Raw genomic sequence first — 15670 nt, 5'->3', positions numbered from 1 at the left:
GTTTACGTGCTACGCGTCACCCATATGTTCGCCAAGCCTAAAAACTACCCACTGGAAGAAGCTACAGGCCTGCCAAAATACTGTTCTCAGAATCGCCACGGGCTGCCTTCTTATGTCCCCAGAACACCATCTACATAATGAGGCGAGATTGAGGCATCTGATTGATGAACCAACATCGCCTAGGGGCGTAAGGAGTCATCTCCGTAAGCACTTTGAGGAAATACGGCACCTGAGAACCCAGCCATATGAAACAAAAAAACACAAGCAGGTCCTTGGTGAACTCCACAGGCGTCGGACCTTTATGTCAGGAATTGCCCGGTGAATCCAGTACTCAAAGAAAAGTACCCAAAACTTGTGGAAGAGGAACGCATACTCCCCAGGGAAACGCTTGTCACTCTTGCTCAACTTCGTTCTGGATACTGTAACAGGTTAAACTCTTACCTATCCAGAATCAACCCCGACATACAAAATGTATGCCCCGCTTGCAATGTGTCCTCACATGACACCAACCATCTCTTTAATTGTAATGTGGAACCAACTCCTCTAACACCCCTTTCATTATGGTCCACCCCTGTTGAAACAGCAAGTTTCCTTGAACTCCCGTTAGAGGATATTGATTACAATTTGTGATCGGTCGCGGCTGTTAGTTGGGGCGAAGCACTGCTACAACAACAACAACAACCACGCTCGGTATATTAATCATAAAAAAATTTTTTTGGCTTCTTAATTACAAGATAACAGATGAATTTTCTACAATCTACTCGCTTATGATACTTAAGAACTAATTTTAACTAAATATCTAGATTGAATCTCCGAAAAGTGGCTCACGCACTATATTCACATGAATTCCACCCTTTGACTGTATGATAATAGCAAGCGGATCAAATTGGATTTGTTTTGGTGTCTTCTCACAAGCCGTAACATAATGATTACGATAGAAGTAGAGTAGTCCCAGCTTGGTCTGTACCATTGCAAAACGCTCACCAATACAATTGTGTGGACCGGTACCGAATGGCATATAGGCATTCATGTTGTTGTCATCCTTATTTTCAGGCAAAAAACGATCGGGGTCGAATTTTTTTGGATCCTTGAAGTTCTGTGGGAAGAAATAAAAAAAAACCATGTATGTAAGTTTGTAAATCGAGATAAAAACTAAGTTTAGCTGGAAACAAACATCAAAAGAATAGTAGAAACGGTCTAGATAGCTGATACAGACCAATTTAGGATGCATTCCGGTTAGCTAGAGAAATACTGTGACGTATGAAAACCATTTTCTTGTAGTTTTAGGTGAATCTTTCTGAGCATATGGATAAGGGAGCATATGTTTGCTTGGGTTTCACTAGGTCAAATTTTACTACATCATGAAAACGGCTTGTCATCCGCAATTTCGAAAGATGGGGTATAAAAAACAATATCTGTAGCAAGGCTAGACTCTGTAGTTAAACTATTCCATGCGCGTAATCGGTTCGTTTTTGGCTTTTTACCAAGGTTTTTATCGAAAATAGCCATTATGGACTGTTATCGGCAATTAATCGGCTAATTTTAGGTGTTTTATTGCCGAAGTGGTAATCGACAAGCTATCGGTTATTTAACGGAAAAAAAAAACGGTAAAAGCCCATAACTCGACGATATCAAAGCGATAGCAATTCGATATTAAATCGATAGCATGCCGATAACAAGCCAATAACTCGTCGATAACAAACGGAAAAAACTTCGCTGACAAATCGATAACCATTCTATACCAAATCGATAACCAATTGATGACACGCCCACAATAGTTGTCATCGATAGTAAACCGATAGCTCGTCGATAAAAATTAGATCACAAATCGAAAGGGTCCAGGCATCATTCTGAAAACATCCTCAATGAATACCGAGGAATGCTGATTTATAATATCGAAAATCTTTTGAAACTATTTTTTCCAAAACAAACTTATTATCCAACACATCTAATTTCATTTTAATTTGCCCTTAAAGGTCAATCTGTCATATGCTTGATGTCCTTGGACCATACCAACCGAATACTGAAGAGGTGAAAAGATTTAGCTTTCGTCCCCAAGGAAGTATTGAATGGCCCGTATCAAATTTTTTAACAAATTCTTTCAAATGGTACCCAATATGTAGATCTCAACGCCTCCAAATAATACCTGATAAACAAAGTTAGGTGATTCAGGAGGTCAAAAAATGCCTTCCGTTGGAACATATATATATACATAGCCAAATCCAATTTATGATGCAAACAAGGGAAATAAATAAGCAACTACTCGATACTGATGTTTGCGAAAAGTCTAGACCCTGGGAGAAATAGGCGAGCGAGGCTACTGACAGTATAAAAGCAGCGCACGATAAGTGATAGTCAATCAGTTTGATTTTAAACCGCTGTAAGTGAAGTACGCGATTAATTTAACTGTGAGGTACTACTACCAGAGTAGTATTGTAAATAAAGAACATTTTGATGCTCAGTATTTGAGTTATTTGTTCGACAGTTCAGCTATCCGAACCATATCAGAAGGGGCAAAACAAGAAGAATTTCCCAAAACTCGTTACAGTATCTTGAACGGCCGCCGTGGTGGGGTGGTAGCATGCTCCGCCTATCGCACCGAGGGTTCTGCGTTCAACTCCAGGGAAAAGTAACATCAAAACTATCCGAGGTCGCCCCTCGGAAGTGATTTAGCAAAATGAATGTAAGGTGCGATAACCTTCGAAGAGATTTAAGGCCGAGCTTCTCTTCCAATTTGCGTCGTGTTCTTCTTATTTTTTCCTACAAATTGGCGTGATGGGACCTACTTATTTTATGCCGACCCCGAAGGATATCTGCAAGGCAGATGAGTTTTCACTGAGTGCTTTTCATGACAGAAATACACTCGGAGTGCTTGCCCAACACTGCCGAGGGCGATCCCGCTTGGACAAATTTTCTTCTAATTGAAAAAACTAAAATTCATCTGTCTTGCAGATGCCATTCGGTGTCGGCATAAAACATGTAGGTCTCGCCTATTTGTAGGAAAAATTAAAAGGAGCACGACGTAAATTGAAAGAGAAGCTCGGCCTCTATCCCGTCGTAGGTAAAGCGCGCCAAGTATTTAACTTTTTTTTTTTTTTTATATTGAACGTAAATTTGAAGACCTTTTCCTCAAAAATTCACTATCGAAACTATAACTATCGCCAGAAAAAAATCGATGGTATTCCAAAAATAAAAGTATGGTTAGTGCTGTCGATAGCTTTGTAGCCCTGTTCCGGCATTTGTATCAATATATCACTGATGACGTGACGTTCCATTGGGAGGTCGCACGAGAAGAAATATGTTTTGCGCAGAAATTCATTGGCTTGTACAACCAAAGATTGATTGAATTATAATCTTAATATTGTCTCTGGTACAACTGCTGTTGGTTAAAGTCAATATGCTTGGATACCTTACTAGAATATTTAAGCCGAAATTTCGTTGAGTGCCATAAATTGCAAATTTACTTAATTTAAATCAAATAAGATGTATAATATATATTCTAACCTTCGGATCCATGTGTAAAGCTTGTATTGGTACGAAGACAGGCATATTTTCTGGTACAATAAAGTCAATCCCAAACGGTTTCAACGAATAGCCTTCTTCACCCACTTTCGGCGTACAAACACGATCAAGGAATGACAACGGTGGATAATGGCGTAGAACTTCTTTTATAACATTATCCATATATTTCAAATCCGATAACATCTCATATGACACTTTGCCATTGTTACTCTGCCATACTTCATATATTTCTTCGCGTAAACGTTGCTGCACCTCAGGATGCCGCGCCATCTCGTACATTATAAAAGACATGGTTGATGCCGACGTCTCAAAACCAGCCGAAAAGAATATAGCAGCTTGTGCAGGTAAGACATCTCTTTCCAACATATACGGTTTTTTGCCTTGCTTTAATTCTTCCTCGGCTTCAATTTTAAACTTGACTAAAATATCAATTAGATCGTTACGTACATTACCAGTTCGTATACGTTCTGCAATAACATCATTGATCATGTTACGTAAAAAGATGGAGGCTTGTTTGGAAAAAACTTTGAAACCACATATTTTCACTAAAATTGGTAAAAAGAAGAAAGCTTTGAATTCGATCGAACGAAACCATGTGAAATAGAACATTTCTTTGCCGCTTTTGCGAAAAATGCCATTGGGATCGTTGAGACTGTTTGCCTTTAAGCCAAAAGCTGTGATTGCAATAACATCGGTGGTATAGAGTGAGTTTCCTTCTTTAACTTCTATAACAGTTGAATTGGTTTTCGGATCGACTTCCAAAGCGCACAAATATTTATCGTACTCACGTGCGATCTAAAAAGATAGAAAGTTGTTAATACGGGATATAATTGGGGTTATGGGGCAGTCCTAAAAAAACGGCGTAAATTACTATTGCCTTCATAAGCAACATAATTCTGTAATCATAAGCACACAAAATACACACACAAATGCATAGAAGGAAACGAAGAATATTTCACACGCATATCCACAGCAATAAAGAGCGCATATGGCTTTACATAAACTACAGACATACATGTATGTAGCTAAAGGGCCAATTAAACTTCCTTAACCCTAACGCCTTAGTCGTAACCATATCCATATCCATCACCATCTCCAATGTGATCGATTAATGGTGCCTTAACCCAAAAATCGTGAAAATTTCATAAAAATGAAGAAAACGGAAAAAATCACAAACATATTCCATAAAAAATAAGTCTCTTAGTCATAACGTATCCAAAACAACGAATAAAATCTACAAAAAGTTTTTAAATTCACCAACTCAAATATTTGTAGGTTATGGATATGGCGAGAAACCAAAAACCTATTGGTTGGCTATGGTATGGTTATGGCTTTAGCGTTATGGTATGGCACCATTAATCGATTACATTGATTTCCATAAGGTTAGTTCGATCAGCTGTTTTCTCTGGTTATGGATAAGTCACCATTAATTAGCCCTTAAAGCCCATACGAAATACAGAAACGAGAAATATATAAGTAAATATTCGAGACTGCTGTAGGCGAAAAGTCGAGACCCTGGGATAATTAGGTGAACTAAGCGAACTGAGAGAATAAAAGCAACGGGGTGAAAGCGATAATCAATCAGTTTGATTTAAAAACTTTATTAGTGAAGTACGCGACAATTGTAATTGTGAAGTACTACTCCCAAAGTAGTTTAAATATAGAACGTTTTGCTATACTAAATATTTGAGTTATTTATTCGACAATTCAGAGATTCGAACGTTAACAGAAGCTGCAAAATCAGTGTGAATTTAAAACACTATACGCGAGTAATTTAATTGTAATCAACAGATTACAGTACGCTGTTCCCTAACCTCTATCCCCTTTAATGACTTCACCACTTACATACCCACGAAGACGAAGTGAGGTGAAGTTTTCTTTGTTGTACTTATGTATTTAAGGATATAAGGAGTCAAGTGGAGGGCGCCACCATTAAAGATGCTGTCATGCAAAGCTTGTTGAAATTTTTCATTGACAAGCGTGGCAACGGTATTTGGATTTTAGTCGGCTTTTTATGACAAGCATACCTACCGCGGATATATTCTAAACCACCATAACCATAAAGGAGTTTTTGATTAGCCTCTCCGATTGCAGGATCAAAAAGATATTCCTTATCTATATTGGTGGCTCGTTTTCTTGTTTTTTCAGCCCGTAAACGCAAATAGGCCATACGTTGAACAGCCTTACTTTGATCCAGATCGCGGTGAGACGCTCTTCCACCGGCACGAACTATAGAGCTTGGCGGAGCAGCTTACTTACTTATTAAAAGACCGGACATTTCAGATCACTCTTCAGTCATTCCTTTATTAAAAGGTCGTCGTGCTGGTTATCAAAAAGTCTGATCAAATTTGAATATTTATCTTTGGTTTTTATTAGCGTTAGTTTCTACCATAACAGATAAGACGGTTCTTGAAGCATCCAAGAGAAAATTGCTTCGCAGCATTTGTGAATATCACAGTTCAGCAAAGAACAACCCAGGTGGTTGGGTCATGTAACACTTATCAAAGAAGATGCGCCGTCCTAAAAGAATTTCTAATCTTCAACCACCTATGAAACCCTTTGAAGACGGAAGCCCCCACTTTGATGGAATACCCCGTGGAAAACGTTTTATGAATTTCCTTTGGAGCTTCCAAAATTAAGAAACGACTAAGGCGTTTTGTTTTACACCGATAGTCATAGAAACAGTTAAGCGCCAATTAAGTATGTTTTTACAAGACTCAGCGGCCAACACGCGCTAGAGGATGTAACTATATTTGGTAATAAGCCAAATATTTATTTTATTTTGAAAATTTATTTTTGTTTATTTTTGAGTTTAAATATTTTCAAACTAATTAGAATCATAGCGGAACGATACAAGGTGGCATGTACTTTGTTTTTGTAAATTCGATGGACAAATGTCAAAATCGTACTGCGCCGTATTTTGATTTATCAAATCAAATAAAAAAAGCTTAAAATCAGCTGTCTCATGCTGCCACCTTGTATCGTTGCCCCATGATTAGAATTTTCTTTTTTTGGAGTTATTCAAAAATTTTAAGTTAACACGAAAACTCAATTAAAAATTATTTTAAAAATTCAAGTAAAGAATACAAAGTAGTTAACACTATAGTAACCAATAGGGTAGTACACATGTATATAGAAATAAATATAACTGTTTATGTAAATAAACGGCACGCGAAATTCATTCAATAGATAACGACAATTATACATATTACTGCAATTAACTAAGTGAATGAAGTCTAATTTGCGAGATTTAGTTCTACTTAAAGGGCATTAATTGCGAACTACTTCGTATGGAACTACACAATGCTACTGCCCCAAGAATAATAATACAGTAATTTCTATGGCACTGTCACGTGACCAGACCTTCCTTATATTCAATTCAGTCCGATGAAGGTTAGGTTAGGTAAAATGATAGCTACCCAGTTTGGGGAAGCGCATTTGCACAGCATGAAGGTCCGGTGTCGCACCACATAAAATAACGGCGACGGTATCTATAGCTTCTTAGAGAGTCGTTGCGTATAGTGTGGATTGAAACCGGTCTCAACCCTGGATGCATCCTCCGGAGATCAAAGTGAGTCGAGACCGAAATACTTTCGCCTGGTTTTGGCAAAAGCTGGGCAGTCAAGCATAAAGTGACTCGATGACTTCACTTCAACATCCTCCATACAGCTGCAGCAAGATGGGATTTCAAGTACATTGAGACGTATCGCATGGATTCCCATTGGACAGTGCCCTGTCAAACCCCCAATGAGCATTGAAAGATGAGCCTAAGTGAAACCTATCATTTCGGCAGACCCCCTGCCATCCCCTTCAGGGCAGAAGAATCTTGCTACCCTACAAGAGGTGGTGCCAGCCCAACGCCTGCTGAGATGACTCGAGGCCGATCTATGCAGGAGCAGACCACAGGTAGCCAACGGAATCCCGAAATTCCTACAGTCATCTTCATCCGGTTCAGGTGTATCGATGCAGGCAAAGAGATCCGCTTGACAGTTGCTCGGGATTTTAATATTTTATATAGAATGGGTCCACTTGCCGGAATAAACAGTTTTCCAAATATTATCTTTGTCAAAGAGGCATCTATGTACCGCATTTCAAGCGAATCTCACCATAAATACGTTTTTTGGAGTAGATCGATCGCTGTTCTACTTCCCGCACCAAATCCAAAGCCCCTTTGAACATACACACATAATTTCACTAAAAGCCATTCAGTCGTTTAGGAGTAGTTCGGTGACACACACGTACAGAAGAAATAAGTATGTATATAAGATACTTAGTTAGATATATTTGAGAGAAGTAACGAGGACTTGAACAAACAAAATTATTTATGAAAAATCTTGATAACCCCATTAAAAAGGTCTTTATTATTGCATTTTAATTAGTAGCAATAGAAATGCAGTTAATTGTTTATATTTTTAATTACGTTATCAGCACTGACTGTAAATAAATATTTACATTTTTTGCCAATTAGGACTATAGTGGGATTCAGAGTCGTGCGCAAGGGAGGGTGGACGTCTGAATTTTTTTCATAAAAAGTGGTAGATGGAAGAGCGCATTTGTTGACTGATAGCTAATAAATATGGTAAATGTTTCTCTTTACTCCCGTTTCTATTAATTTTTATCGCAAAACTAGTCTTGACAATAACGGATGCTTACTATGAGCTTCGAGATGTGGCTCTTAGCTGGATACCTCAAAAGGTTTCGAATATTTTGACTAAAAATTGGACCAAGATGGGAGTAAAATCGATATGTTTAGTATGGGTAGTAAGGAAGTTAGGTTGGCACACAAGCTCTGTTGCTTTAGTTCTTGAGCGAATTCTTAGATTGAGGCTAGAATGATCTACAATTCATCCCACGAACATGGAGAGGACAGCAACTTAAGAAGCTACTCGATGACCCGAAAGCTCTTCAGGATATTTCTCTACCGTAAATTCATATGTAAAAAAATGCCTTTAACTCTTGGGCATATTGTGCTATTGCTTTGGATATGCTTGTTGGTACAGGTATATCTTAATCTGTACCTGCAAGGGATCTTACGCAACCACATCTAAGGTCGACTTCAATAATACGAAGAATTAGCTGGACCAAAACAGCTCACGCTTCAGGCGGCGTTCTTCTAGATTCCGTGCTTGCTCCACTGCTTTGGAATATAACGTATGACGGAATGCACCTCAAAGTACTTACCTAACTGCGTATTGGCCTAGCAGCACAGATGATATACCTCAACAAAAAGACGTTGAACGTGCGGAAATTAGTTCAGGATTGTTTTTGTTATCATTTCGGATTAAGAAATATGCCAATATGATTTCGAATAGTTTTCCGGACCATTTTGGTACTGTGGAATTATTTTATATATAATTATAAGGATACTTCAATTAGGTCACTCTCCTCTTGTAAAAAAACGTGACTATTAGATTCCAGACTATTTGCTATTAGTAAGCCAAATCTCATCCAAATTAGATTAATTATTCTGATGAAGTCACGAAGACAACATTCCGACAAAGAAACTTTCAGATATCCAAACATACCAACTTTTACATTTCTATATACTAACTTATCCGGCAGTATTTGTCCTGTTCAAGAATCGGTTTGCTAACATTTAAGAAGTGAGCCTCGTTTCCCCTCTTCACCCTTTATCTCATTCTCTTCTACTTTATCTTCGACGTCTCCTTCTTACCCGTGGCCATCCCGTATTTTATTTATCCCCTCCCACTCGCACTCATACCATATTTCCACTCCTACATCCACAACAATCCCACTCGACTCCTGGTCCCAGTCCCACTTCCTATCCCAACTCCATTCCCACTACCACTTAGACTCCCACTCCCACGCACTCCCTGTCCCGACCCCACTCCAATTCTTACTACCACACTCAGCTCAATTTCCTCATATATGGAATCTATATACCAAATATTGGATACCTGCTTCAAATAATAGGAGCGTGTCACCGCCCATTTTTCCAAAATTCGATACAGATTAATATGTAAACTAAATATACTCAAATATTAATAGTTTGAGCCAGACAGACTCGGGTTTTTGGCAAGATGCAATTTCATTTGTCGTCCCCCGCACAATTTTGTATAACCAGAGAAATACGAGGTGACCGCGACAACCTTCTCTAAAAACTTGGTCAAGTCGGTAGAGTACTTTTGATGCCTTTAGACACTCATACAGTATTCGGGATAGCTACAGGATAGTTTCGGGATCATTCCGGCACCATTTCTGGATCATTTCGGACCTATTTGTAGATCATTCCGTTATAATTTTCCTACTGATTCTGGAATCATATCAGGCCATTTCGAAGCTAATTCTTGATTATTTCAGGATCATTTCGGGACAACCTTACTTTCTACCTTGACTACTTAGCTTTCTCAAAATTATTTAAGACCTATTTAGGGACGGTTTGCTAATTGATTTAGGCATCTTTTTGCGGCTATTTCAAGATTATCTTAGGACTATTTCGGGCACATTTTGAGTGTTGTTCGATATCCTTTTGGAAGCGTTTTGTGATCAGTTACTTTGTATTTTTCGAAATAAAGTCGCAATTATTTCCAGACTATTTCGTGGCCATTGCGTGATCATCTCGGGCCAGTTTCTAGTCGATTCAGATTTGTTTTTGGAGCCATTTCGGGACAATTTTGCTATTGTTTTCGAAATAATTTCAGGATTGATTTCGGGTTATTGCAAAACCATCGCCGGGATATTTGGAGATTATTTTCGGAACTATTTTAAGACCATTTCAGGAATACTTATTGATCATTTCGTAAAGAAGTGTCCCAAGAAGGCTTTTGCCACCCAACTTTTTTTCGAAAAAAGAGTAAGCCAGTTCACTTCATATTCACTTGCATGTCATAACATGTCATAAACAAATTTATTACCTCTTCAACCAAAGGAAACATTTGCTTCATTTTTCCGCTGGTAAAAACTGGTGTCAACTTAACGCGTATCTCCTTCCATTTGGGATTTTTCATAAAAAATAAATTATCCGAACCAATCGAGTCCGAGTGCGGATCCGAGGAAGAATGCCGATTTGAGAAAGAATTAAAGTCTTTAATTAAAACCGATTTGACCAGCTCGATATTACGTATTAACAGTGAAGGCTTATTAAAAATATATATACCGACAGCTGAATGATTTTTAGCCTTTTCATGATTGTATAAATATTGGAACCAGGTAACAGGATCCGCTTCCGATTTAATAATACCTTTCAGATTACCAAATATCAACGCTGGTTCGATGTAAGGCACTTTATGTCGACGCCAATATGAATATTGATATTGTAACCAAATATATATTAGGAAAAAAATTAACGCCAATGTGGCAAGGATTTCGGTTAAATGGCCGGTTAGGGCCGATGTAAGGCCGGTTATTAAATTTAATATGACCATTTTGGAATGTCTTAATATTTTTTTCATACAAACAAATTAATTTTTCTTCATATTTTATCACTTTTTATTTGCAGTTTTTTTTTCATAGTTTCAAATTTATTTTATTATTTTATATTTTTTTTTTTGTTTTGAATTATTTAAGCATTTCAGTCCAAAACTAACGATATATTTGTTTAAACTGAACGCTAATATTAAGTTTTGCAATGCTTTTATATCAAACAATCGGTTGCTGATAACCGAGCGTGGTGAGTGTTATGTACATCAATGAATAGGGCAACCCAAAGTATGCAAAAAAAATACTGATATTAAGCGCTTATAAAATGAGTTTAAAATCTAAATTTATGCTTTCAAATGTGCATCTACGGTTCTATTAAGCCGTTAAATGTGTCTTTAAATTCCGAAAGAGCTGGGTGGACCAAGAGTAATCACTTCATTGAAAATCGCTATAACTTTTGCAAACGGCGTCAAATGTAACTTCGGGTTTTTACATATGTGAAATAAGAAAACACAGAATAGAAGTCTACGTTGGTTGGAAATTGCTTTCCTTTACAAGAATATCAAATACTAGAGCACTACCCAGCAGGCTTTGTCCTGCTCGAGATAAAGATAAATATTTGCCACGTTCTCCCGATAATATCCCTCCCTGCGATGTATCTACACTCCCCGAAAACAGAGGCATTTTTTAGCGTCTGAAAAAAAAGAGTTCATATTTTCCTGCCTGTCCCGCCTCTCTCTATTTTTAATCCATGTCTTTCCTTCATATCTCCGATTTTCTCTCCTCTACTCCCACTTTCTATCGTCAATCTCCCTTTTTTTTTTTGCTTCACCTCCCTCCCTTCTTTTGATACATCACTTTTATGTTTTCCCCACGCACTTTCTCCATCCTTACTCCATTTCTTGCTTTCATACTCCAAACTTATTTCCTCTCCCTCAACCTCACCTTCTCTCTCCCCTCCTCTCCAATTCCCATTTCTTTCTCTTATTTTCCTCTTTCTACCTAAGTTCCCTCTCTTATCTCCCTCGTCTTCTTAATCACCGCGCCTTGTTAAAACCCTTACCAACATATCCAATTTGTTACCCATATTGTGAAAACACAATAGAACCATGGTCCATACGGGTTAACATATGAAACTGAAATCCACTTACAAACCATCTACGATTTTGAGTTATAAAGTTATCAGCTGATTTTGCATTAGTTTTTAGGTATAAGATTATCCTTTTCGAAAGGCTGCCAAATTAATAAACTTCAGACAAATTTATAGGACCTTGGTCATCTTGCTAGAAAGAGAGCTTGTCGAAAAGGAGCTCCTGTACTAAAGCTCTAGCAAACCGCTCCATTAATAGTAATGTTTCGAACAAGCCGGTCTCTAGTCTAATTTCCGAAAATAAAAGTTTTCCAAATACTAAACTAGTTTAAATAGGTCAGCCCTAGTTCTCTTCCCGGAAAGATTAAAAAGAGAAAGCATCCTCAAGTCCGCTTGAATACCCACACAAAATTTCATCAAAATCTGTCCAGTCGTTTGGGAGGAGTAGTCACAAACACACGTATAGAAGAAATATACATATTAGGAAAGGTCGCCCCCTGGTCCACTTCCCGGAATGAAAAGTCTCTCAAATATTTTCTTTGTCAAAAAGGTAGCCCTGTAGCGAATTTCAAGGGAGTCGCATCATAAATTACATTTTTTGCAATCAGACCGACCGAGAAGTGGACCAGACTTCCCAGAAAGTAAGGTTTCTCAAATAAGTAAAGTTTCTCAAATAATGAGCTAGTCACGGAAGTACCCTTATACCAATTTTCAACCAAATCGCACCGCACACAATTTTATTTAGAATAGGTCTGTCCCTGGTTCACTTTCCGACATTTGTTGTGACAAAAAACCATGCCTATTACTGTTCTGAGGGCAAAATATAGAACTGTGTACATTTTCGCGTTATACGGTGGTATGGATTGGGCGTCATGCTCCGATCCAGTACGGACTTTCACATTTACATATAAAGATATGCTTTTTCATACTTTGGGTTGCCCTGCCAATGAGTAATACAGGTGCATGGTGGGATGTAAGTATGTGCATTTTCTAATTTAATTTATAAATGGCGCTTTATCGCTATGAATTGAGTACTTAACTTGAAGTGCAAAAATTAACTAACAGTTTCTTTTTTTATTAACATATGTATATTGATTGATGAGATTATAATTAGCTACTCGTACTTGTGTTTCAGGGATAGGCCATGAATGGCTGACGCGAAAAACGTTGTAAGCGCCGTTTTGATTGGTTAAATATCAGTTCTATTACAGTTTGTGGATGCACTGAAGAAAAGAAAATTCAATATGAAACTGTGTTCTATTGCATAATAGAAATTAATTATTGCAATGCAGAACAAGTTTAATTGGCGCTTGCAACGTTTTTTGCAACAACTTTTCAAATATATTTAGATATGTGCCGAAACTTTAAAAAATAAAAAATTTTTAACAAGAAAACTAGCACATTGAGTACCAAACGGATTCCCCGAAAAACTTCAAGGGAACCCAAGCAAGTTATTTGTTATGAAGCAGTGCTGTTGTTGTTGTGTCACCAGCGCTTCGTCCCATTCAATGGCTGCGACCACTCACAAGCTGGCATCAAAATCTCGAACGGTAGTTCAAGGAAACAGGCACTTTAAACAGGGTTGAACCATAGCGAAGCTGGTGTTAGAGGCGTAGGTTCCACATAACAATTGAAAAGATGGTTAACCCTCTTGGAACCGGGCTGGATCAAGCGTTTGTTTGCTAGGTTGTCCTGGTTTGTGACAATTAAGCAAAAACTGTATGTTCAGCATTTCGTTATGCTCTTTGGCCTCGCTATGTAGATGATGTTCAGGGATCATAAATAGACATTCTGTGGCAGTTCTGAGTGCAGGTCTTCATGGACCGGCCAATTCAACCTAACCTATCCTAATAAGTAAATGGGGTTAGCTGTCAGAAATTTTCCACAAAAAACGAAATCAATAGAGCCACCATGTGGATCCAAAATTGTTCCAGATAGATATGAGAATCCACCGTTGTTGTTGCATTTGTATGTTTAATTTTTATCGAGATCTAGACCAGGCTTCAGTGGATCGCAGTTATTTATTTAATTGTCACAGAAACAAATAAGTATGCCCAAAAACTAATCCTACTGTAAACAGGTCTTCGCGAAAAAAGAGTGTGTTCTGAGTTTTGAAGTTCTTTGGGTCTATTTATTATTGTTGGTCGACGACTAAGTACTGGAAGAACCATATGTTAAAAAATATCTCCGTTTAAAAGCATGTGACGCCAGAAGGCAGTGACCGTTCAGAATACCCATCATGAACCTAAGGTCTCCCCTTTTTTAATGATAAGCGAAACATTGTTTATCTGAAATTTAAAGGCCTGCACTTTGCAGCGCCGCGGTTGGTTCCAAGCCTTTCCTGCAATGTTTACGTTACAAGTTTCGAACGATGCGCCCGGTTTAGCTAGCTCATCCACTTTTTCATTTCCATCTATTCCGGTGTACTCAGCGACCCGATATAGACCGTACATCCGATTCTTTCCAGGGATTATTTACACTCTAACACACTTTGAGATGTTGCGCTATGCGATACTATTGCCTTCATTGCTGCTCGGCTGTCAATATAAAAGTTAACACGTTTGCAGTTTAAGCTATTCTCTTCCAATGTTTCTACTGCTTTGGTGACGGCTAAAATTTTCGTTACGGTAAACTGGCAGCCTGTAGGATCTGTTTATTTTCGGATCAGCTCAGTATACCGCAGATCCTACGCCTTCCACTACTTTGGAACCATCTGTGTACACATGTATCGCCTCGTCCGCCATTTGAGCACGCTTGCACCAAATGTCCATTTCTATTGTGGCTTTAAGATCTCCCTCGAAGCGCAGATAGGGAATCAGGTAGTCTATTCGTCCTGTAACTGTTGACGCTATACCTATGGCTGTATGATCGGCGCTCATGCTGCCCCGAGGCACTGAGCATGGCTGCAGTTGTTAACGCTATGTTCTTTGCTACCAGGTCTACAGGTGGAATGTGGAGAATGGCATACAGTGCAGCCGTCGGTGTTGTTTTCAGCGCTCCCGTAATGCATTAATGGTCTGCATACCCCCTCAAATTTTTTGTGGTAGATTGTTGTAGGCTTTCCACCAAACATGAACTCCATAATATAGAATAGGGTTTACAATCGCTGTAAAAACCCAATGAGGGAGAAAGGGCGATAAGCCCCACCAACACCCCAGCATTCTTTTACATGCATAAAGTGCCGTTGAGGCCTTCTTCACCATCTCCTCCACATTGCACTTCCATGACAGCTTACTGTCTAGGATGATTCCTAGATATTTTGTGCAAGGTTTCTCCTGTAGCTTAGGCATGGTCCAAATTGGGATCTTGTACCTATTTGTAAACAAGACCATATCCGTCTTCTTCGCGTTGGCTGTAAACCCGACTTTAGATGCCCAAGTATGAATATCCCGAAAGCCCGATCCATCAAAGAGCTACAAAGTGTTACCTAATCACGCGTGCATTCGAATGTGCAATATTCACATCATTGCGCTCAATCAATATAAATAGCGAAAACGTCATATCAACATGCTGACATGCATAGCTAAGTAGGTATGCATATTATAGTCGGTTCCGCTTGAACATAGATTAATTGAATTGTCATTTACAATATTCTATAAGCTTTGATTGATTACATGTTCAAATGAGTGGTAAATAACTTATTATTCTTTATGCAAATAATTGTAAAAGTAATGCTGC

General features: G+C 38.4%; 1 protein-coding gene across 1 annotated transcript; it reads right to left on the bottom strand.

The window, feature by feature from the left end:
• Positions 1-686: 686 nt before the first annotated feature.
• LOC137243850 (probable cytochrome P450 6g2) lies at positions 687-11100 on the bottom strand. Its single transcript, XM_067772059.1, has 3 exons — positions 10398-11100; positions 3505-4317; positions 687-1096 (listed from the first exon to the last, which is right to left on the bottom strand). The coding sequence occupies exons 1-3, from the start codon at positions 10932-10934 to the stop codon at positions 800-802; spliced, it is 1647 nt and encodes a 548-aa protein (XP_067628160.1). The 5' UTR covers positions 10935-11100; the 3' UTR covers positions 687-799.
• Positions 11101-15670: the final 4570 nt, after the last annotated feature.

Source organism: Eurosta solidaginis, chromosome 3 (assembly GCF_040869045.1).
Source record: "Eurosta solidaginis isolate ZX-2024a chromosome 3, ASM4086904v1, whole genome shotgun sequence".
NCBI lineage: Eukaryota > Metazoa > Arthropoda > Insecta > Diptera > Tephritidae > Eurosta > Eurosta solidaginis.
Note: the sequence above shows the minus strand (reverse complement) of the source record. Positions and strands in the feature narration are given on the sequence as shown.

Excerpts from the sequence above, each read along its gene's own strand:
- LOC137243850 (XM_067772059.1), bottom strand. The coding sequence starts at position 10,934 with ATGAAAAAAATATTAAGACATTCCAAAATGGTCATATTAAATTTAATA. Across the intron at positions 4,318-10,397 it reads TGTTTCCTTTGGTTGAAGAG|ATCGCACGTGAGTACGATAA; the intron begins GTAATAAATTTG and ends CTATCTTTTTAG. Across the intron at positions 1,097-3,504 it reads CTTTACACATGGATCCGAAG|AACTTCAAGGATCCAAAAAA; the intron begins GTTAGAATATAT and ends TTCTTCCCACAG.